Source organism: Chelonoidis abingdonii, chromosome 9 (assembly GCF_003597395.2).
Source record: "Chelonoidis abingdonii isolate Lonesome George chromosome 9, CheloAbing_2.0, whole genome shotgun sequence".
Taxonomy (NCBI): Eukaryota; Metazoa; Chordata; order Testudines; family Testudinidae; genus Chelonoidis; species Chelonoidis abingdonii.
In genome coordinates this window covers 9,220,991-9,243,915 of record NC_133777.1, presented here as the reverse complement: position 1 = coordinate 9,243,915, position 22,925 = coordinate 9,220,991, and the positions used below count along the sequence as shown (strand labels likewise).

General features: G+C 53.3%; 1 protein-coding gene across 5 annotated transcripts in view; it reads right to left on the bottom strand.

Annotated features, from left to right (window-relative positions):
• Positions 1 to 21: 21 nt before the first annotated feature.
• RADIL (Rap associating with DIL domain) overlaps positions 22 to 22,925 on the bottom strand; it is a 68,275-nt gene continuing 45,371 nt past the window's right edge. For 2 of the 5 annotated variants that reach the window (XM_032767787.2, XM_032767789.2), the window contains 8 exons: positions 22,476 to 22,713; positions 16,189 to 16,361; positions 14,941 to 15,091; positions 13,450 to 13,640; positions 9,807 to 10,224; positions 7,128 to 7,267; positions 5,278 to 5,417; positions 22 to 3,996 (listed from right to left, as the gene is read on the bottom strand). In XM_032767787.2, coding sequence (XP_032623678.1) covers positions 3,888 to 3,996; positions 5,278 to 5,417; positions 7,128 to 7,267; positions 9,807 to 10,224; positions 13,450 to 13,640; positions 14,941 to 15,091; positions 16,189 to 16,361; positions 22,476 to 22,713 — 1,560 coding nt within the window. In that variant the 3' untranslated portion in view covers positions 22 to 3,887. Of the gene's footprint in view, positions 3,997 to 5,277; positions 5,418 to 6,308; positions 6,408 to 7,127; positions 7,268 to 9,806; positions 10,225 to 10,743; positions 10,859 to 13,449; positions 13,641 to 14,940; positions 15,092 to 16,188; positions 16,362 to 22,475; positions 22,714 to 22,925 lie in introns of those variants that run through there. The other 3 variants (XR_012656487.1, XM_032767788.2, XM_075069176.1) reach the window with 3 other exon arrangements.

Here is a 22,925-nt window from a genome sequence, read left to right as displayed (position 1 = left end):
AAATGTTTCCACTGACTCCTCTCAATGTTTCTGCAGTGGGACTTGAGTCCTGGTCCGCCCGGGGAGACCAGTGCCATCACCCTCATGAGACAGGAACGGTTCACTCACTCAGCATGCACCCCAGATAGACAAACCCAGTGATACAGGGGAAGGGCGCTGGCTAGTTTATGTGAATTGGGGTTTTCCTGAGGGGCATCTGCTGGAGGGGCCCAGCCTGCTTCCCTTTGCAGCTCACTGCAGCAGCCAAAGGAGCTCTGTGCTGCAAGGTTTGGAAAATCCAGAGGGCCATCTCCAAAGCAAGTCCCTTGAGGGGCACTTTGCCCTGTCCTACCATTCAGCTATTACGTGTCCCCTTTGCTCTGACTGCATTGTGACTCCTCCTGCTGTTCCCATCCCCCTGTTCTGCTCTCCCTGCCTGTAACAGGTGCTTAGAGCAAGAAGGCCAGGAAATGGAGTGAAGCGTGGGCAGCTTGTGGGGATGATTTAGGTAAGTGAGGGTCTGTCTCTGTTCCCTTTTTGTTCTAAAGTTACATTGAACCCAGCAAGGCCTAAGCAGGCTCCAAACCACTGCCCCCAGAATGGATCTTAGGAAGGTTTTATTGGATCCAGTTTTTTTCACACCAAGAACAGCGCCTTGCACATAGCAGGCCTGTAACAGGTCTGCACTAGAACTATATACATTGTAGAGTTGTACAGTATTAACAAGAAGGGGGGAGTAGTGATGCCCCTTTCTGCTGCTGGCAGCGAGCATGTGCCCTGCAGGGGCCCCTGACTGCACTCAGGCAATAGGAATGTTTAGCAGAGTATGCAGACAGGTGGGGACTTAACTGCTTGGTGCTTCCCATCCAGTGGTGGAGGCTGGCCGATTCTCCTGTGGGGTGAGTTATGCTAGTCTCCTTGGGGGGGGCGGCCTGCAAAACTGGAGAGCAGTATGTGTGGCCTGCTTTGGTACTGCTGAATTAAGCCATAGCTGGGCCTGCTTTGTCATGCTGCAAACTCAGGCTCTTGTTCCCTGGGCTGGGACAAGCGTGGCTGCATCGGGGATCTACATGATTCCCTGGAGGCTCAAGAGCAGTTCTTCTGCTTGTCTCTGCAGCCCTCAGCTGGCAGGGGCATGGAGTGTGGATGGATGGGGGGTGCTTCCAGGGCTCAATGGAGTAAAGTCAAGCTAATGTTCACAGTTCTTTTGACTGTTAATAAGGCAGCAAGAGCCTTGAGCTGTTACATGCTTCTGTTCCAATTATCTCTAGGCACTGCTGTGCAGGTGGCCTAGCCCTGCAGTTCTGAGTATGCCACAGCACAGAAGCCAGACACTAGCCTTCTGTGGTTTTGTGTCAGCCTGGAGAGCTTGCAAGTGGGGGTTAGATGCCTTGCCCATGAGGCTGCACAGAACCCTGTGGCGTGGTGGGTAGGCTAACCCCCCACTTCCACCTTACAGTGATTAGTTTGTGGTTTTACCACTGACTTCAAAGTGCAGGAGTAAGAGGGGAGGGTGTTCTCCCTCTACGCTTGCTAAACCACACACACAGCCTGGAAGGATATACTTGCCATTAAAACATTTCACCCCATGGTAGAGCAGCCGCCTTGTTTTGCTGTTGGCAGGAGAGAGCTGAGTGACTTGCGTGGGCTCTTGGGAATAAGCAGTTCAAGCTGTAACAAAACTTTCCAAAAAGGGGAGAATGTCTCTTTCAAGGCCAGACATTGTTTAACATCCATCAGCATGTCAGCAGCAGGCACTCTGAGCAGCCAGGGTATGTAGATGGGATGGTGCATGGGAGACAATCAGACCTGTAGAGCACTCCCCAGCTCTGCCTGTATGTTACAGCACTGGCTACACTTTTTAAAACTACCTCTGATTTGGCATCCACATTCAGTCACCCTCAGCGCTACTTTTATTTCAATTTACAAACCTGCTGGGGCCTGCAACCTGGCTACTGGCCATCTGACAGCTGCCCTTTCCACTTAGTCAAGTCCAGCTGCAAAAGAAGCAGTGCCTTCAAAAGTGTGACCCTAGCTTGGCGTTGGGGTGGTTTGACTTCTTCACTTACTAATGAGCTACAGGCTGCCTGCTAAGAATTTCTGGCTTATTCCACTAATCTAACCTCCTGCCCCATTTTTGTCCTTTAGGACTACAGGGGTGTTAACGGGCCCTTTCTCCTTGACGGGTTAGACTAGGTGGTAAGTACTTACGCAAAACTGCCTGTTGGATCTTGTAGTTAGCAGTGCCCCTCCCAGCTCTGAAGCAGAGTTCTGTGTAGCTCAAAAGTTTGTCTCTCTTTCTCTCACCAGCAGTAGTTGGTCTAGTAAAAAAGATAGCCTTCCCCCACCGTCTCTCTCCCATGGCCTGCATAGGATAAGGTATCGCCCATGCAGCCAAAGAGACCACCTAAGAGCAGCCACTCTGCGCAGGTTGCAGCCATGTCTCCATTTTGTAAAATGGTCAGTGCAGGTCGTACCCCTGTGAGTACTGTACCAAAGCAAGAGGTCATATTGGTTCACCTTGGCTGGGGACTTCACAGGGAAACAGCCTCTCCCCAGAGAAGGTTTAACACTAGCTCCCCTGTGCAATAGGGCCAATGCCAGAGCGGGGGAGTGACCTGCTCGCTGGTAGGGGATGGTGATGTGGAAAGGAGAAGGACCCTTCCAGAACGCCCTCCTGCCAAGCCTGGGAGCAGTTGCAGCTGCTCTCACACTCTTTTCTTGCTGCTGTAGCCACTTTCCATGGCCAGCGTAGGGCCCAGGGGTGATGGGCCCAGCGTCTAATAGCAGCAAGGCACTACACTAAGGCAGGGTGAACTGACTCTCAGGCTGTGGAGGGCATGACTATAACACTCACATCAGTTCCACCAGGACAGCCCCGTGTGTCAGCTTTATATGGTGCTAAAGCCTGTCCCTGTAAAGTCACAGCTGGGCCTTCTACTGCCTGTGCAGCCCCAGTCATTTCTGACACCTAGGCTGATCTGTCATTTCTTAGTATGTAAACTCCTCCCCCCTCCCCTCTGAAATCCAGCTTGAAGGGTATGAGGGGGACATTTTGCTGTTACCTTTCACAGTCTGGCCACCCAGGAACCACAACTGGTAATAACAATTAGTTATTGTAGGCCAGAACTGCCAGGGAATGTTTATGTTAATCACCAGGTGTCCAAAATCTCCCAGGTCCCAGCGCTAGGTAATGCAGTAATTGCAACAGCAGCTGCTGGGGGGCCCCCCACTCCCAATCAGGCAAGCTCATCTACCAGGCCTGCCATGTGGAAGGGATAGCTCAGTGGTTTGAGCATAGGCCTGCTAAACCCAGGGTTGTGAGTTCAATCCTTAAGGGGGCTACTTAGGCATCTGGGACGAAATCAGTACTTGGGCCTGGTAGTGAAGGCAGGGGGCTGGACTTGATGACCGGTCAGGGTCCCTTCCAGTTCTAGGAGATAGGTATATCTCCATTATTTATTTATTTTTATTTTATTTATGTATAATGCAGAGGAATGGAATAGCTTGTTCCTAAGTTCGATGGAGCCCACAAGCATGCTGACTGCCTGGAACGGGATCTCCCCTCTGCAGAGAGGAGCAGGGAGTGGGCAGTTACGGAGGGGCTATGCAAACCCCATGCTGAGGCTGGCAGGGGTAAGGACATCAGCTGTAAAATGAGCCCATGGGATACATCTGTGAGCAGAGGGGTGTTTGGATTGTAAAACTCCCTTCTCCACTCGCTCAGCAGTGCAGAGCAGAACAGAGATACCCAGCAGTCTGAAAAGCAAATTGAGAACAGTTCTTTAGGCCTGGAATGGTGCAATTTCAACTGGATCCTCCAGATTCCAGGTACAGGTTTCGCATAGTTGGCCTTGACAGCAGCTTCGTTTGCAGGGGGCTATGGCCAGGCCCTTGCAACATGAGCGTTAAGAGGACGATGATGAGCTGGAGCTGATTTTCTTGGCTATTTCCATGTCAGACTTGGCAACCAGAAACCGCAGCTTCTTCCCTCCGGACCGGATGAGCTCCACTGCACTGGAGAAACCAGAGAACCAGCACAGAGAGGTTAATGTCCCTGCCCCACGCTCACTACCCAGAGTAGTGTGACACTGAGGATCCCTCTAGTCTGCTCTTGGGGAGCCCAGGTTGGGCTGTCAGTCCTGGGGGAGGCTCTCCCTCTGCTCCACCCCCCATTCGCCCTTGGCACAGCAAATGCTAGGCAGGCTTTAGAGACAAGGTCCCAAGAGCCAGGCTTCACTGCGTTCCTCGGGGTAACTGCTGTTGAGGTTTACTTGGTGGGTGGGGGGCTTTACAGTTATTCATCTCCCCCACTTCTCTAACCTCCTCCAGCTCCCGAGTAATCGGGGTCTATCCCATCTCTCCCCCTTACACTTGCTGTCCAGCTCATGTATCTCTTTGTTCACATCATAGAAAGCCAGGTGGGGCTGAGGCTTTAATTTATGTGTCCTCTGGAAGCATTAAGTGAGTTTGGAGCTGGGCTGCAGCCAGCTGCTTGCCCTCATGGTGATACTCAGCACTAGGCTGCTCCGTGCTCCCATTACAAGTTGCCATTCCCCCACCCCACCTGAGAGCTGGATCACTGCCTGATCCCAGAAGACACACACCCCAGCAGAGGTTATTTCTCCTCTGGAATTCTTTTTAATCCCACTAGGGTCGCAGCCTGCACTGAGCCCATAGAGGAACGTCACTGATAAGCAACAAGCATTTCTTGCAACGCCCAGAGCTGTTAAGTCCTCCTGTAGCCGAGGCTCATGTGGGGCTTTCTAAAGGCCCAGGCCCATTGCAGAAGCTGCTGCTCCTTCCAACTGAATGGACCCTGGGCCACCGTTCAACGAAACGCCACTTGAGGCGTTATCTTGAAAGGGTCAGACCAACTGGCATGGTGGTGGCCAGGGATGGAGTGTGTCCTGCTGCAGGGAAATACATGCCCAGTCTGGCAGGAGAGCACTGATCTTTCACCAGACACACGCTTTTTGCCAGCAGCAGCTATTTGAAACTCCTGGCTCCCCTGCTGATGCCACTTTGCTACCCACGTGGCAGCTCTCCTGCCTTCCCTGGGCTACAGAACATTCCCTTCTGCTACTAGCCCAGGCATCACCAGGAGCAACTAGGAGACTGAGCCTGCTCCACGCAGGAGTTTAAAATGCCTGCAGCTGCTGGAGAAGGCTGTAGCGACGACTTTCTCCTGCGCCGTTGAGTACTGGGCCAACTCTCCAGTAGGGCCAGGCCTGCGGTTTTGCAACATACATCACTGTCTTCAAAGCCTCCCACCCCCCAGCTTTTTGTTTTGTTTACCTCTGGTAATCTGCTCCAATCAGACTGGTGCCGTTAACAGCCAGGATGCGGTCTCCTATGGAGAGTCTGCCATCTGAGGCTGCAGGACTGTCCTGGATGAGGGTCCTGATGTAGATGCCAGGAGAATTCAAAGGGGTGTGCTGTCAGCAATTAACAACAGTCAGTATCAGGGCAGGGGGGAGACAGGTTCTGCACAAGGCAAACGGATACACAGCTTCTCAGACTCGACATCTCTGGGGCAGCAGTGTTGGGAGCTTTGGTGTCCACTGCTTACTAGCTGCTGCAGGCATTTCAAACTCCTGCTTACAGCAGGCTTACAAAACACTGGGTACAATCGTCAAAAGCCACTGAACAACTGACGTGCCATAGTCCCCTTTTTAAGTTGCTTTTGGGGGTCTAAGGGCCCCTGACTTTCAATAAGCTACCAAGTGTCAGTCACTTTTGAAAATGGGACTTCGGCATTTCTGAAAATGGTACCGCCCTGTGTGGGGTGGGTTTTGGCTGCTTTTTTAATCACCTGTAGCAGCCCGGGCCCCAGCTACAGAAAGGTTCCCAAAGTTGCTAATGCTGGTAGAGCTGAATCTATGTGAGCAATGGTGAGGCGCTTGTAGAACATTTTCCAAGTGCAGATGACATCACAAGAGAAAAGGCAAACACTAGTTATGTGTGCATGAAATAGATTTTGCAGTCTATCCCCACCACCTACCGAGGATCAGTGACATCCCCCAGCCTATACATTCCTCCGGTCTGAGAAGATGCCAAACACGTGCCCTAGTTCCTTTGTGCGCTCAGGGGGAGTCTCATGACCTGCTCCAAGAATTCTGCAGTACCAACAAGCCAAGCATCTCCAAATGCCAGGGCAAGGCTGCTCCAGAGTGAGGAGGAAAAGGAGCTGGCTGAAATTCTGAAGGCCTGGCATCTACTGCTACCTGTGGACCTCCTGGAGGTCCTAGTAGCAAGCTGGGTGCTTGAAGCCCTGGGCTACGGGAGTCCTCTAATCTAAGCAGGGCAGCCCTCAGCCCGGTTTGTACCTCCAGGTGGACAGAGGAGGCTGCTGGCCACACTTCCCTTGTTCATTTTAATTATGGGAGAAGAAGAATCAACAAGCCAGGCAGGACAAGGCTCCTTCCCTGAGTGCACATGAAATACAGTCAGAACTAGGGGTAAGGCCTTATTTTCTACAGATTAATGAACTGCTGAGAGAGCCCCCGGTTACACTGACCCATTGCACTAAACCAGATTGCAACCCCTAATGCATGAAAGCAGGGACGTTCCTGTGACTTTTCTGCTTTCACTCAGCATTGGCTATCCTGAGCGTGTACCATGAATGCAGGGCAGGACAACCCATTTCATTCCTACTCAGCAATGAGCTCTTGGAGGGTGCTCTCCACCTGGCCAGCCTCCGGCCAGATTTTTTTTTTGACATTCACCTGTCACTTGTGATGGGGCAGGAAAGGCCTTCCTTAGTCTTGCATCCTAGTCTTGCAACCTTCTTCCGCAAAGGACTCTAGCAAGTGCGTTGGGCATATCTAATATAATCGATTCTCCGCAGGCCTTGAGGCAGCTTTGATATAAGCATTACAGCTAGGTCTGAGCTAGCAGGTGTCTGATTTCTTACAGGGCCTTATTGGGATCCATCAGTATAACCTAAGAGATCATGGCACTTGCATTCACCTCTGAGATTAATCCAAGCAACTTGGTCAGATTTCATAGGAAAGGAAGCCTGGGCTACCTATAGGACATACACCCGGCGTTAGCTTTATAGATCACTTTTCATCTTCATATAATACATTCCCTGCAGCACGAGCCCAGGTCTAACTATTCTGCGAGTCAGAGCGAAATGTACTCACCAAGCCATCAATCAGTCCCATCCCCAGCCCGATGGGCCCTTTTTCCAACTCCACCACAAAGACGTAGCAGAAATCATCCGTGGCTGAGCTGCGACTGGAGGACGCTGGCGTGGGATAGTCATAGGGCAGCGGAGAACATCCTGGGGCCAAAGAGATGGTGTTTCAGGAGGACAGACAAGCATTATTCACCCAACCCAGCCTGCTCCTCTCTGCACGGAGCTCCCCCTTTCCTGTCCCACTGGCAATCACAGCTGGAATAAGCAGTGTATCAGCCAGGCTGCCTGGAGTGCCTCTGTGCCTGGCAACAGCACACCTGTCGGGCCGGCGGGGGGTGGGTGGGGGAGAGCTCACTTCATGTGGGCTTTGCCAAACTGCCCATGCAATGACACTCAGGGAGTGCAGTGGCAGAGCCAGCACTAGGAATAAGCAGACTAAGCAATTGTTTAGGGCCTTGAACAACTCAAGGGGGTCTTGTATTCGTATGTGTTGGGGGGGGGGGGGCAAAATATTCCTGCGTAGGGCCTGCACCAGCCCCCGACAGCTGGGGACAGACAGTGAAAATGGCAGAAAATACTTCCCAAGGAGGGGCTCGGCCCAGAGGGGAGAGCCTGCTGGCTGCAGGAGCCATTAAATATCAGTCTAGAACATCAGACATTGGTCAATAATGTGGACAAGCCTGGGGGAGGCAGGCTGGCTGGTGAAAGCACTCTGCCCTCTTCCCCGGCCTGTCTGGAGAGCTCCAGAGCCCGTTGACCTTAAAAGCCCAAAGAGGCCGCTCCAATTGTGGCCAAGTGTTGCCCTCACACCGATTCTTGGATAAGGTTTTAAGCCTTGGCTTGTGCTCATGCAGAGGCCGCTTGCCCAACCACGGGTGAACGTCTGCACTTACAGAAACTAGGCTGCACAAATCCTGAGGGCACAAAATGACACTTTGGGTTGCTACTCCTTTGAACATCTGGCCCTAAAGAGCTCTGCAGGGTTACAGGAGTTAATGGGCAAGCTTTTTTCAGCGGCAGGAGCGTTCTCCGAATAAATGGTGGCACGAGAACAAGAAAGGCCGTTCAATTCCTCCAGCATGTTGGATTTTGCAAAACTGAAATTTTTTGGCTACGGCTTGGTAGGTGACGCCAATGAAGGCTCAAGCTGGCCATGACTCCACTCTGCATTCATGAATACGGCGGAGCCCAGTCAGCCAGGAGAGTCTGCCTTCCCTTCCTGGCCTCCATAGTGACCTTATAAAACACTCCTGGAGTATTGCATTCTCACATGGACACAGGCTGCTCCTGTGGCTCAGCGGCTGGAATCCACCCAGCTCTGCATGGTGCTTTGGCTCTAGCACGGTCGCACTGACATCTGGGTTCTATTTGCTGGCCTTTCGTTTCCTCTCCTGGCTCACAGCTGGAGGTGGAGGGACTGGGGTTTTAAAAATAAACACATGGGCGTAATCACCCTGCCATTGGCCACGAGAAACGCAGCTGCCGATATGTGCAAAGTGTGGGATTTTCCACTAGCTGCTGTTTCAGGAGTGCCTCCTCTGATGCCCAGGTGTCTCACAAACACCTTCCTGCCTCTGTTTAGTTCCACCTACTGGACACTGGGTCACACATTCGAACCAATTAACCGCTACATCTTTAGGAGGTGCAGCTGGATTTAGATGCCAAGCACCCACTGAGTCCCCGCAAACATCTGAAATGGAAGCACAAGGCCTCTGCCTGCTCCTGGGAGCAAGGTAATAACATCGTCTTTCTTTTACGCTGAACCCCAAGGATCTCAAAGGCACTTGACAGTCTGTAAACGTACAGCGACTGGCAGGCTGCAGGGTGGTAGCTCACTGGCTAATGGCAAAGGGCAGGAAGGAAAGGAAAGGGGGGCTTTGGCCAAAGGCGCCTGCTCTTACAGAAAGCATCAAAGGCTCTTCAGTGCCCCCACAGAGCAGCCAGACAGAGCTCGCTGTAGCTAGCTGGGATGATAAAGGTTAAGGTGACCTCGGCTAGGGCCAGGGCATGCAGGGATTGCTCACCTGATGGTTCAGGCTAGATTGTGGCACAGAGGTCACACTGCTCGCAGTAATTGTGAATTTTCATGCAGGCCGTGACCCCTGCAGCCCTCTGGGCCCTACTCCAGCTATTGCGACTCATGTGGTCGCAGTACAATTCTGATTCGGCCGTCCGCCCCACCATTGATGGAGGCAGAGGCGCGGATGCACCAAATCTGATTGATGGTGCCACCTAGCCCACAGGGTTTCAATAACTGAAGCAGGGAGCTGGACCCAGCCCCGCGGGACAGAAGCTGTTGGTGTGGGGTGAGTGCAGGGTGGGCTCACTCTCCAACCCCTCCCACTCCTGGGCCGTGACCCTTCCCTGACGATGGGGTTTTTTCCACATACCTCTGCTGTGAAATTGACTAACCATTTGCATGACAAACCATCGCCTTGCTGATGGTTAAGCCATGAAGCCTTCCCCTGTGGCAAGAAGCAAAGAGGCCAGGCCATGGAGAACCAGTGGTGCTGGATTATGCTCTGCCCTCCTGGTGCCATGCTTGTCTGACTCCAGTCTGTTCTCCTGGGGTGCACACTTGGTGTGTTCCCTACAGGAAGCAGTTCCTAGGGGAACTGACAGTGCAAGACAGAGCCTAACCCACAAGCTCTGGGGCTTTGAGGGCAGGAATGGTTCGCGGTACCTTCAGGGGTGGTGGCTTTGGTGCCATTGAGTCCATCCTTCCTGGGGTCCTGGAGGACTTTCCCACAGCTGGTGCTCTGAGGGGATTCTGGGCTTCCAGGGTCAAAGTTCAGAGGCGTATTGGGAGGGGTCAGTAAGCAGGAGGGATCCACTGGCAACATGCTGGCCTTGGAAAGGGTTTTTTTCCCCAGACTGCTGTGCAGCGGGAGATGCTTGAGTTTTTCTTGTGTCTCACTGGTGTAATAGTCTCTGGGGGATCTGCTCATATCTGTGGGGAGCGGAGGGCTCCCAGCAGCCTCTGCTTCAGCACAGCTTCCTGGGCGTCTGTAATCCAACTGGCCAAAGGAATTCCCCAGGGCTGGCAAGGTGAGTGCGTTCTCAGGCACCTCGGGGGTGTTTTGGCTGGTGGGCATGTCTTTCTTTAAAGGGAGAAAAATACTGAGCGTTAGCCTGGCCCTTCTAGCGATCTAGGCTACCCCTCACCTGAGTATCTGACCTCCACCGGAGGCAGGGAGGTGACCTAGTAACTCGGGAGCATTTGGCCCTTCTGCCAAAGAGCTTGAACTTGGGGCAAACGTGCAGCAGTGTGACCCCTCCTGGGGGCTGGGGCAGGGCTGTGAGCCCCATGAGTCAGCACGAGGAAGCAGAGCCCAGAGAGGGGAAATGACTTGGGGGGTCACAGGAGGAGGCAACATCAGAGTTGGGCAGAGACCCCAAAGTTTCTGAGTCCTCATCTCCTGTCCTGACCACAGCACGCCCTGCCCCCAGGTAAAGCCAGCCTGTCTGTGGTCGCGCCGCCATGCAGGAGGCACAGCTCAGTAAGGTCCATTGCCCAGACGGGTGCAGGTTCACACCTGGATTCGTCTCGGTACATTAGTGGGTCCCAAAGCTTTAGTGATTAGGAGTTAGTTAGGGCTTGTCTACATGGGGCAATTTACCAGCATCATATAACGCTCTAGTTACGCTGGTATAACTCCCCGTGAGGACACCTGCCCAAGCAGCAGGAGCTAAACTGGAAAGAGGCACTCTTGCTCCTCTTTGGGCACTGGCGTGCTGTAACGATAGCAGTAGAATTAAGCCAGTACATCTCCCTGTGTACACACGCCTTAGATTAACCCCTTGTGTGCCAGCACAGACTGGAGGGGTCCCATGTGTATAAGGGGGCAGGGGTGAGGAATCCCTGTCCTTTTCCAGCTCCCAACCTGGATCTGATGACTGTCCTCTCTCCATTTTTGCAGGCACCTTCACTCCATGCATTGCTAGCAGCCCAGCTCCCTCACGTGACTGTGGAAGCAGGACACTGGGTCCTCTCCTGTCTGAGCCAGGCCTATATCCTGCCAGACAAGGCTCCCCGTTGCCTGTTGCCCACACTCCCCCTCAGCCAGGTGGCGCTGGCATGGCAGTACGCTGCTCCCCTCTTTGGTACCCCAATCGTTCCAAGGTTCTGCAAGGGCCAGTCTCTTGCTGGCTCGTTTCCACAGACCAGGACCAACCCGAGACTTTACACACCAGCCGCTTTCCCAGCACTGGGGCAGACGCCAAGGAAGTCGAGGAAATGCTCCAAACGCAGAGCCCTCCAGGCACCTTCTGGGGTCGGCTGGGAGTGGGGGGTGATCTGAGGTAACCCAGCATCCTCCTCTTGCTGCAGAGGGGAGCTGCAGGGCAATGGCCAGGAGCCGGCTATGCACATGCTGGCTGCAGAGGGGGAGGCAGGGGGATTTCATGTCTCTCCCCGCCCGAGAACTGCTCCCTCCCCAGGAGTGCCGCAGGGGAGGGATGTCAGCAATGCTGAGCCCCAACGGCACTTTACACAAATTCGCTAATTAACAGTAACCCCACAAATGCCTGCGTGTGGACATGAGGGCAGGTCAGGCTGTTTACACCCCTTGGAGGGGGAGGGACATTCCCTGGAGCCCAGACCCCCCCGTACTCCCCACTTCTACAGGGGCGAGACAGGAAGGGCACAGACAAGGGAAAGGCCACATTGCAAACTGGCACCTCCCTCCCCCTCCTTGCTAACAACCTTGTGTCCTTTCTCCACACCTCCCCGCCCTCCTCCAGGCAAGGGGATTAGTGGGGCTAATCCCGCCCAGCAGCGGGCAGGTTCCTCTCGTTTGAGATATCAGCTCGCTAGGGCTTCCCAGCCCCTGCGGCCCACAAGGCAGCCCCAGCTCCAGTAAACGCCCGGAGCTGGTGCAAAGCCAAAGGCATACAGCCTGTGGAGTCTGGGCAGTCGCACTGGTCTGGCTGGCACAATCACAAGGCCTGCAGAAATGGGGCTGTGCTTAGATTACCCCAGCCACGCACTAACACAGGCTTCCTCCTGGGCTCAGCCTGTGAAGAGAGGGGCTCCCTCCCTCCCTTCCGCGCTTCATGGTCAGGCTCTAGGGCCCAACAGCCACCTGCAAAACAATGCAGCAGGGGCTCCTTTACCCTGTACAGTCCCTCCCAAAGCACATGCAGGTGGGAGCTTAGGATAAATACCCCAGGCAGAAGTGCAGCAGACATGGCAGACGCAAACCCATTGCAGGTCAGCTGCAGGGAACTACAGCTCTGCACTGCCCACGGTCACTGAGTTTGCTGACCCGTGCTATAGCCCAGGGGGTCTCAACCTTCTTTTTATTCTAAGTCCCCCTCTCCCCCAGCATGCAATAAAAACTCCATGCCCCACCTGTGCCACAAGCACTGCTTTTCTGCATACAAAAGCCAGGGGTGGCATTGCGGGGGGGGGGGGGGGGTAGCAAGCAGAGCAATTACCTGGGGCCCCATGCAACAGGAGCCCTCACAAAACTACATTGCTCCAGCTTCAGCTTCAGCTTCAGCCCTGGGTGGTGGGGCTTCTGCTATCTGCCCTGGGCCCCAGCGAGTCTAATTCTGGCCCTGCTTGGTGGCCCCCCGAAATCTGCTTGCAGCCCCCTAGGGGGCCCCAGACCCCTTGCTGAAACCCACTGCTCTAGCCATTAAAGAATGCACAGCGCAGGCTGCTGGGAAGTACAATTCCCAGCAGGGCCGGCAGTGGGGAATGGGAGAAACCTGTGAAATTCGGCAGGGACGCAACGAAACCTCCATTCCAATGTAGCACATTCACAGCCTACAGGAAAGGAAAGAAGCAGAGAGATTCACCTGTTGTATCTTCTGGCTGAATCTCCCCTGGATTTTATTGCACCTCCCTCTAGTGGTCACATCTTGCCTAATGCTCCTGGATACCTGCACCTCCCTCTAACTCGTCAATCAGATGAAAACGGTGCCACTTGCCCCAGTAAAGTCTAAGCTAATTGGACTGGACTAACAAGTCCCAGGGAGCGGCGGAGGCCACTGTGGCAATGTCAGCCCCTGCCCAGGAAACCTAGCGAGAGAGCAGGGGCATATTTGCTGGGCTCAGCTGTAGCGAGGCGTGAGGGGCTTAGAATATGGAACGTGTGAATTAGTAGCTCCTGGCTAATAGGATCGAAGGGGAGGGAGCGGCAGGTGGCGGCGTGGATCGAAGGGGAGGGAGTAGCTATGGGCAGTACGGTCTGGCAGAGCATGGGACTCGGAGGTGAAGGTGAGATCGTGGCACATCTGTGCAGGATGGCCAGGGATCTATGATGTCCCCAAGAGAGGGCTAGCAGGGACAATGCTCTCCCTCGGTCAGTGACTGCTACCTTCAGGGGCTCCGACTCTGGCAAGTCACTTGCGTGGGGGCTCTTGCTCCGCAGACTCCACAGGAAGTGACGGATGTACAGGAGATGCCGGTACACGTTATCGTCCAGCGTCTCCACCTCCAAGTCCACCTTAAATCCTCCACTTGGCAGGACGATGGGCGGGTGGTTATCAAAGGACTCCAGCACTTCGTCTGCAAAACACAGAGGGAAGCTGGTGCTGGTGTGTGACTCACCTGAGGCCCAGCCCTGCTCCCGGACTGTGGAGCCATTGCTCTTCCCCAGGTCCTGCAAGCCAAGTATTTGCATAGGGACAATCCCAGCATCCTCTAGGTCACAACCCCACACAACTGGCCTCCAGAGGACGCTAGGTAATGTCTGCGCTCTGCTTAGCTCCCCTGGGTCGTGCCCCTTGGGTGGTTCGGAACCTTTATCCCCTCCCGTCCTTGTGTCATTTAGAAAAGGGCTCCACAGCTTCTCAGATCCACTGCTCTGGGGCCGTCCCCGCTACGTCCTGCAGCTGTTGATAGAAGAGCCCTAATCCAGTCTCTTGTACTCCTTGATCAGTTTCCACCCACTTCACTGTGTCCTGATCTCTCTTTTCTCCAGTAGCCAAGAGCATGCTGCTGGGCCCTGGGGAAAGTGCTGACTCCCTCCCATGTCACAGCCCAGTATGTCTGGGTACATGCCAGTGGAGGAAGGTTGGTCTATTGGTTAGGGTGCCAGCCTGGGACTTCAAAGAGCTGGGTGCAATGCCCTGCTCCACCGCTTGCCCCGGGTGAATCAAAGTCACTCGGAGCCTTGTCTGGTCAATGAGGGTGAATAGTGCCATAATGTTAAAGCCTGTGAGGTGCTCAGCTCTATAGTAAGGGGGGGATATAAATACCCTTATGGCATTGATAGCACAGGTACAGGCAACATTCACCCACTGGGTGAGTCACATGTCCCCTGTACCTGTTGAGGAAGACTGTGATTCCACCCCATTGTTAGCTCCCCGCCCATGGCCTGGCATACACAGAAGTGCACTGGAGTGGCTCAACCCAGAGTCAGGACACCCCAAGTTCAGGCTGACAGTGCAGCCCCAGCTCATGGTGTGTGTCTAGGTAGAGCAGCACATGGGGGCCATGCTCTGTAGTCCCTACTGGTATAGGCTCAGCCTTCAGCCCAAACTCCCTTTGCCTCAGGACAGTTCAAGGACCCCCTCATGTTACAGGCCCGTAGTTCTTTGTGGCTGTCCATTGTCGTGCAGGAACCCCTGTAAAGCACAGGAGGTTACAAGCCCAATGAAAACACTCGCGGAACCAGCAAAACTCAGAATAACCAACCTGCACTGGCAGGTCTGAGAAAAGTACTTACCGGGAAGGATCCTCATGCAGGTTTCACTGCCCTTCAGGAGTGCAGGGGACACAGGACAATCACAACAGAAGCGCTACTGAGGGCACAGATTCACGCCCCTATCAGTGCAACGCAGCTGCACCAGTGCTGTGCACTCACCTGTCCTGAAGGCTGCAGGGCTGTCTCCCTGCCAGGGCTGCCAGGCTGCGACACACCCCACATCGGACATTGCCTGGTACTGAGTCAGGATGTGATGGAGCTGAACAGGACTCAGGGTGGGGAATTCGGCTCTCAGCAATGGCCAGGTCATCTGAGCAAAGCAAGAGAGAGCTGGGGTGAAGGCCTCTGGACGGTGCACAGGGAAGATGGCAGGGAGTGAGCTTAGCATGGCTCTTCAGCAAGCGAGTGGCATGCTAAGGGGTCTAGAGAGCCCATGGGTGAAGGCACAGCTGCAGCACAGAGTCAGGGCACCACTGATGCTCAGCTGTGCATTTGCGTCGCTGCTACTTCCAATACGTGAGCTGCCTACTGAAGCCAAGGACAGGATGTAAGACACATAAAGCCTGAAATGCTACCTCGTGCGACCAATGCCTCATCCTGATGCTTGCTACCAAAATGGGTGCAGATGCTGGTCAAGGGGATTTGCCCCCCACCCCAAGGTTTGGCTTTGAAACAAGGTGACCCATTTCTTGGGAAATAATAGCCCAGATTTTTGGGGGCAAATACATTCCCGCAAATCGGCCCCTTAGTCCCCATATTCCAAGCTGGCTGTCCCAGTTCAGCATGCAGAGCCAGTAGGTGTGGGCATGTCTGGGGCAGCAGAGCCATTCCCTGCTTGGAGCTTGCAAAGGTGCCGCACAGAGGCACAGTCTGAAAGCCTGGCTCAAGAGCAACATCACATTCTGTGGGAAGGATCAGATTCACCCAGAACACAAATGGACCCGAGTCAGATTTTGTGCGTCTGATGCTGGCATATCAGATCCAGTGCAATTTCTGGAGGGAACCCTGCCTTCCACTCCTACCTCAGGGATCTCCCATCCTGGCCCAGTGTCAGGGAAATGGCATTGATTTCCCCACACCCTCTGCTCTGATGAGCAGGCCTTTGATGTCCCATGATGCTTCTAATGGGAAAAGGGAGGGAAGCTGCACACGAAAGAGACTGTGCTCCTCCTGGCTTGGAGAGCTGACCCCTCAGCGTGGGGAGCATGAGCTTGGGGAGCCCCATCTAATAATTGGCCCTCCCAAACAATCCCCATGATGTTCACAAGAGGTCTCCTGCCACTTGCAGGCCCAGACCCTTCAAGGGATCTGATTGGATTCAATGGGAGTTAGGCGGCTACAGGCTTTTAAGGATCTGGTCCCCAAAGGCCACTGATACCCTGGGCAAGAAGCCCACACATGTCTCACCTGCACCAGCTGGGAGCTCGGCATGGCCAGCAGGTGAGCCATGCTGGAGAGCTTGCTGAAGAACTGCTCGGCCAAGTGCCCGAAGCCCACGCCCTGTATCCACTCCAGGAGGAGCCGCAGGCTGGCGCGGATCTTCACTCCTTTCGACCAGTGGAAGCAACCCAAGGAGGAGCCTGTGGACAGGGCAGGGAAGAGAGAATGAACAGCCACATGCAGTGCTGCTTTAACTTCACTTGCAGTAGGCGCCCGGCCCTGCCACAATACAGACAGCTACAGGCTTCAGAAGACACATGCCGACTCCACTCCCTGGCACAGATACAGCATGAAGGCAATCGCTCTGTCCAGCCCACCAACACGCTCAGCCAAGGAGACGTCAGCCAGCTCAGTCACCTGGCTGGCAGAAAGCAGCCTCCTCCAGCCAGAGCCTGCATATTGGGTGCTACAGTGCCTGACTTGGCCTAGCTGCACGTGCTCACCCTGCTCTGACAGACGTCAGCGTGTGCTGGGCACAGCAAAATGTTGGCCGCGTGGCCACGAGAAGTGAGATTCTGTCTGCTCTGTGTGGACACTAGAGCCCCCAGGGCATCTTTCGTAAGTGCTTTAGCATAGTGTTGTACAGGGTGCTATTTGGAGGTTAGCTGCCAGCCTTCTCCTCAGAGGTGGCTGCATTTCAGTTGTGCTGTGTGTAACGTTTCCAAAGCGGCTGTGCATTCTGTCGCAGATGGATACAGATAAATGTCCAGGTGCAGAAGTGTCCTACAAGCAAAACCTGGGGCTGTGGTGAAGGGAGGAAACATTTTTTTCAAACTACCATTTAAACAAATGTCTCCTAATCTGCAGCCTCTGCCTTCCCCAGCCAGAGTCTCCGCAGAGGCCCCAGAGCTCCTGTATTGTCCACGAGGAGGACTTCACCTCCACAGGCCCCTGAATCCAGAAACCAATTTACCCGCTTGGCCTGTGCACGGCAGGCAGCTCTCCACACGCCCCTTGTCCCGTTCTCCCAGCGCAGTGCGGGCACGGGGGATGTCTCTGCGTCATCCATCAGATAATGACTGACCTGAGCTTGCTGTCAGCCAGACACCTAATCTCCCCAGACTCTCCTCAGCTGCACCCAGGTAACGCCAGGCCATAGAGCTGGGGCAGCAGAAATGGCAGTGGCTGCCCCTGGGGTTTTATTGCGAGAGATGCACAATGTCAGTGCTCAGATCCAGTTTCTAATGCAGGCCGGGTTCTTCCACCTTCCCCCCCATGATCCGGCATGGGGGTGACCCAGCACTTCCCTTCCCCCTGTGATCTGGGGCTCTGAGGCCAGGCCCATCTCTGAGAACACAGGAGGCAGAGCACGGCACACAGCACGGCCCAGGCGAGAAGCTGGCTGTCCCAGGGGACAGCAGGATTTCACACTCTAATCTGCTCTAATCAGCACCCACGTGCAGGAAATCAACTCTGGAGACAAATATTTGAAAGCTAATGCTGACCTTAACAGGCAGCGATCCAAGCCTCAGCCTGTGGGCCCATGGAAATGGCGGGGCAGGGAAGGGAGCTGGTGCTCCAGTTAAAGGGAAGAACCAACAGCGGCAGGAGACTGTGAGCCAACAGGGCTGGGTTGCTCCAGCACCCACCACCCTCCACACTGGTGTACGGAGAGACTTTGGCAAACCAGTAAAGTGCCTGAAACCACTATGTCTTATTGTTAAAGACAGCCTAGTCAGCAAGCTGTTAAAAGCAAGTCTCAGCTTGATCAAGGCAGGAGGGGAGGGGGATTTAGGGTACCACCGAAAGGTTCAGCTTGACCCCACATCCTCCCTGATCAGAATTGTGTTAAATTTGCTGATACATGTATTTGAAAAGAGCAGGATATACCCTCAGGAATGTCTATTGGGGTCTCAAGGCTGCAGGCTCTGGAAAGACCCACACCTGGTTAATCAATAATCAGAGTGAACCTCTTGCTCGATCATTAAAACTGCTTACTTAACAAGGTTTCTTTAATTACTAATGGATAAATAAGCGGAAAAAGCTTGAGATAAGTGGGACTCATTTCCGGACTGGCCTCTCCCTCTGGATGCATCTTGTGTTCCCCAGCGGCAGACAGGCTGCCGCTGTATCACTCGAAAGCCACACTCAGCTTTGGTAATTATCAAGGGTTGGGAGTGTTTTACTAACTTGTTGCGGACGTGTGTAAGTGCTTGAGACTAAGTAAAGTTTAGCTTCAAGTGAAAGCACTCATGTTGTCCTGTTTGTGCAGCCATCTATTGGTCAGTCTCCCCTGATTTATTTCCTGACACTGCCTCACACGGAATAAAGTTACCAAGAGCTTTGGGTTGGAAGAACCCCAGGTAACACTGGGAGCTACTGAGCCCCCTTCCCCATGCCCCAAAGTGTGATCCAGAATCTGACCCTTCCCTCACATTGCCGCCCCGACACCAGACTTGAGCCAGGCAGGCTGGGAGGAACTTTGAGCTGGGTGTAGAGCCCATCTCTGCTGGTGGTATTGGGCCTGATCCTGTCCCAGAGGGTCCATAGCCCCTTTGCCAGGGACTTCACTGGGAGCAGGATGGGGCCCATGTGGATTAAACCAGCGCAAAGCTGTGCTATAGCAGAGGGCACTAGTGTGTTGGATCTAGGGCTAATTTAGCCTTATCCAGGTCCTAATTCCATCACCCGACCGGACCATGTGCCCTATACTGCAACCCCGCTGCATGGACACAAAACTAGCTGCTCTTCCAGCGATGCCGAAGGCTGCATGGAAAACGTAATGCTGGCGGACAAGCCTCAGGCTTGGGGCTCCCCGTTCGATGTTCTATCTCGAAAGGTTCTATGCTTCCTGCAGCAAACCGCCTTGCACAGGACCCACACGCTGGGCCCTGCCGGCCTCACTAATGGGTTGAGAGTCAGCCATGCCAAGGCCTGAAGGGACCACTGTGCTCACCTGGCCTGACCTCCTGGATAACACAGGCCAGGGAGCGTCCCTAAAATAATTCCTAGAGCAGGTCTGTTAGAAAAACATCCAATCTGGATTTTAAAATCAACCCTGAGTAAACTGGTCCAGTGGTTAGTTACCGTCACTGTCAAAAACGTGCACCTTGTTTCTAGTCAGCATTTGTCTGGCTTCACCATCCAGCCACTGGGTTGTGTTAGACCTTTCTCTGCTAGCCTGAGGAGCCCGTTCTTAACTCTTTGTTCCCCGGGCAGATCTGTGATCAAGTCACCTCTTAACCTTCTCTTTGGTAAGCTAAACAGATTGAGCACTTTGAGTCTAGCACTAGAAGGCAGGTTTTCTAATCCACTAATCATTCTAGTGGCTTTCTTCTGACCCCTCTTCAATTTAGCAACATCCTTCTTGAATCGTGGGCACCAGAACTGGACACAGTATTCTCGTAGTGATCACACCAAACATGGGTGCTGACTCCGTGGGTGCTGTGGGGCTGGAGCACCCACAAGGGAAAATTAGTGGGTGCTCTGCACCCACTGGCAGCCTTGCCTCCTCCTGCCCCTGCCTTGCCTCCTCCCGCTCTCCCCCTCCTGAGCACACCACAACCCTGCTACTCTCCCTCCCTCCCAGTGCTTCCTGGCCACCGCCTAACAGCTGTTTGGTAGCACTTAGGAGTTTCCAGGAGGGAGGGGGAGGAGCAAGGACGCAGCGCACCCAGGGGAGGAGGTGGAAAGGCAGAGCAGGGGCAGGGACTTGGGGGAAGGGGGTGGAATAGGGGTGGGGCAAGGGTGGGGCAGGGTCATGGCCATGGGAGGGGGGATCGAGGACCCACGGGGCAGAGGGGAAGTTGGTGCCTATGATGTCAAATACAGAAGTAAAATAACTTCTCTACTTCTACTCGAGAGTTCCCTGTTTTTGCATCTGAGGGTCACTGTTAGCCTTTTGGCCACAGTGTCAGAGTGGGAGCTCGTGCTCAGCTGATTATCCCCTACACCCCCTAATCTGTTTCAGTCACTGCTTCCTGTAAGTATGGCCAACATTCTTTGTTCCTAGCTGTAGACATTTATATTTATGCCCAGTTTACCAAGCAATCCAGATCACTCTGTATTGGTGACCACTCCCTCCATTTTTGTGTCATCTATAAATCTTATCAGTGATTTATGATTTCCGCCAGGTGATTGATAAAAATGTTAAATAGCGCAGGGCCAAGAACCGATCCCTGCAGGACCCCACTGGAAACACACTCACTTGATGATGATTCCCTGTTTACCATTACATTTTGAGACCTATCAGTTAGCCAGTTTTTAATCCATTTGATGTGTGCCATGGTAATTTGATATTATTGTTATTTTTGGGTCACTATGGAGCTCCCTTACCTTGGCCCAGCTCAGAGAGGCTTTTATTATCTGTGTTGTGGTGGCACCTGGGGCCGCAATCTCAGAGCAGGCGTTACTCGCCATCTTAGGCACTGCCCCAAGCAGCTTGCAATCAGCGTGGGTTTGGTTGCAGGTCCAGTACAATACTGGATGGGGGATGGTTTTCTGTCTGCAGTCTTGATGCATCCAAGAGTCTATGAAAACAGTGGCTCTCGGGAAATCCACACCATTCACACTGGCAAAAAAGTCTTAGAAGTTGGGTAAAACCTTGCAAGATGAGTTGATCGCATGAAGTTCAATGGGAGTTAGCTACGTGTTTCGCAGAACAGGTATAGGAACACTGGTATGCTTAAAGTTAAGCATGTGCTTAAGTGCTTTGGTGAATCAGAACCAAATGGAGGAGTCCAAGCTCCAGAACTGGCAGCCTGGCACCTTCTAAAGTTATCTTATATTTGAAACAACAATGACAAAGCTCTAAATCCAGGGGCCGTCATGGCTGCGGCTCAACAACATAGTCGCTGGCACTGCAAAGGGGTGGACAGCTAGCAGGAAAGCCCACAGTGGAGCACACAGTTTCCCTTCCACTTTTTGTTCGTGCTTAGTGGACCATCTGACACGGCAGACGAAGCCGCGCTGGCAGAGCCTGCTGCTCAACACAGAGACTCTGTTTGTAAGTGGGGTGGAGCTGGGCAGAAAGAGGGACAGAGGCCTGACAGGGCTGAGTGGCAAAATTAGGTTAATTCTTTAAGCACCCAACTCCTATTAACTCATATAGTATTAGCTGCAATACACCTGGCGGTGAGGGGGTGCTGCTGGAGTTTATACAGGTATCACATGCTCTGTAGTTCAACTGGAATTCTGCGATAATTAGGATTAATTAAGGAGAAGATTTTCGCTTCAGTTAAGAAGCGGGAGGCAATGTTTTATTAGGCATAGCAATCAGGTGGTGCTGGGGAACAAACTCCACTAACAGCCTGTGCCCTGTCCTCCACTCAGCATGAAAATGGCAGCTCTTATACCAGCGCCAGCGCAAGAGAGTAGATGGGTGGTATGTTAATTTGGAGGCAGAGCTAACACAGGCTGAACCCATCCCCATGAACAATGGTAGCCCAGTGAACATCAAGGCATTAAGAAGGGGTTAATGGAACATTATCGATAAAGGCAGCAGACTCGGGCAAGATAGCAAACGTAAAGGCAGGATCAAGCCAAGGGAACAGAAGCTAAAACCCGAGTTAAGCTGTTATCTGAGCCAACCGTACACCTAGAGAGCAGAGCGCACAGGCTGCCATCCAAGGAATCCATCAGAGTCGGGGAAGTGAAGTCACAAAGCCCTCAGTGGCTGGACTCTAGCTTGACTGGACTCTAGCCCCACCTCCACCCAGACTCTAGCTCCTACAGGTTTCATTGCTACTAGCCCGGCAGAGTCCTGCCCGCCCTGCTCTCTCTCACACCCCCACCCTAGCCTTAGTGCTGAAACAGGGCACTGATTGATTGAAAGTGACACTTATTCCTAACCACCTCTCTGATGACACCAGTTAAACAAAGGACTCAGTAGCTTAAGTCAAGTTCTAAGGCATCCTTATCCCCTGTAGGAAACAAGTTGGCTGCTTTGCTGTCAGTACCAGTCTGGGGGTCTCTCCCTGGCAGTGGGGCCAGACTGATGAATTACGGATAGGGCCTCAACAGCCTAACACAAGTTTAGGTAACAGGACAGCAAGACGTCTTTGCTGAATGCAGAATTCCAGGTGTGTCCAAGCCGCTCACATCCTAAAACATCCCAAAAGATGCTGTAAAATCTCTCCCCACATTTGGCCGATCCTCATCTCATAGCCTGACTGGCTGCAATACTGGGGCATTTTAAGTCTATTCCTTTAGTTAACGAATAAACACAAAAAGGTCTTCAAAGCAGACAAGGCCAGTCTTTGGGAATGCCTGCCCCTCCCACAAATGTCTCACTCCCTGGTCCCAAAGTCACTCACCTTTGTCCATGAGCTGGTTGAAGAGCAGAGTGTTGGAGAAGAAAAAGAGGTAGGCAAACATCTGTGAGGCTATTTCAGGGTGCACTTCATACTGGTGGAGCAGGTCCAGCGTAGTCTGGTAGATCAACACGACTCTGCGTACTTCTTCAGGCAACTGGGATGATGCCTGCCAACCTTCCTGGCCCTCACTCTGGAAGGGATTACACTCCAGAAGGGCAGGTAGAGATACATACAGAGACTGGACAGGAGGAGACAAGAAATACACAAGGATTCAAAGCGCTGGAGATTTACTGTGGGAAGCAATTCTGCATTGGCCAGATGGTGACCTAAACAGGTCTTCTGAATCTCTCATTTCCATGATCCCATAACCAGCTCAAGCCCTGCTGTTCTCAAACAAGGAAGGGCGTATTCCTTGCCCCCTCACGGACTAATCCCTTGTGACCTGCAAGC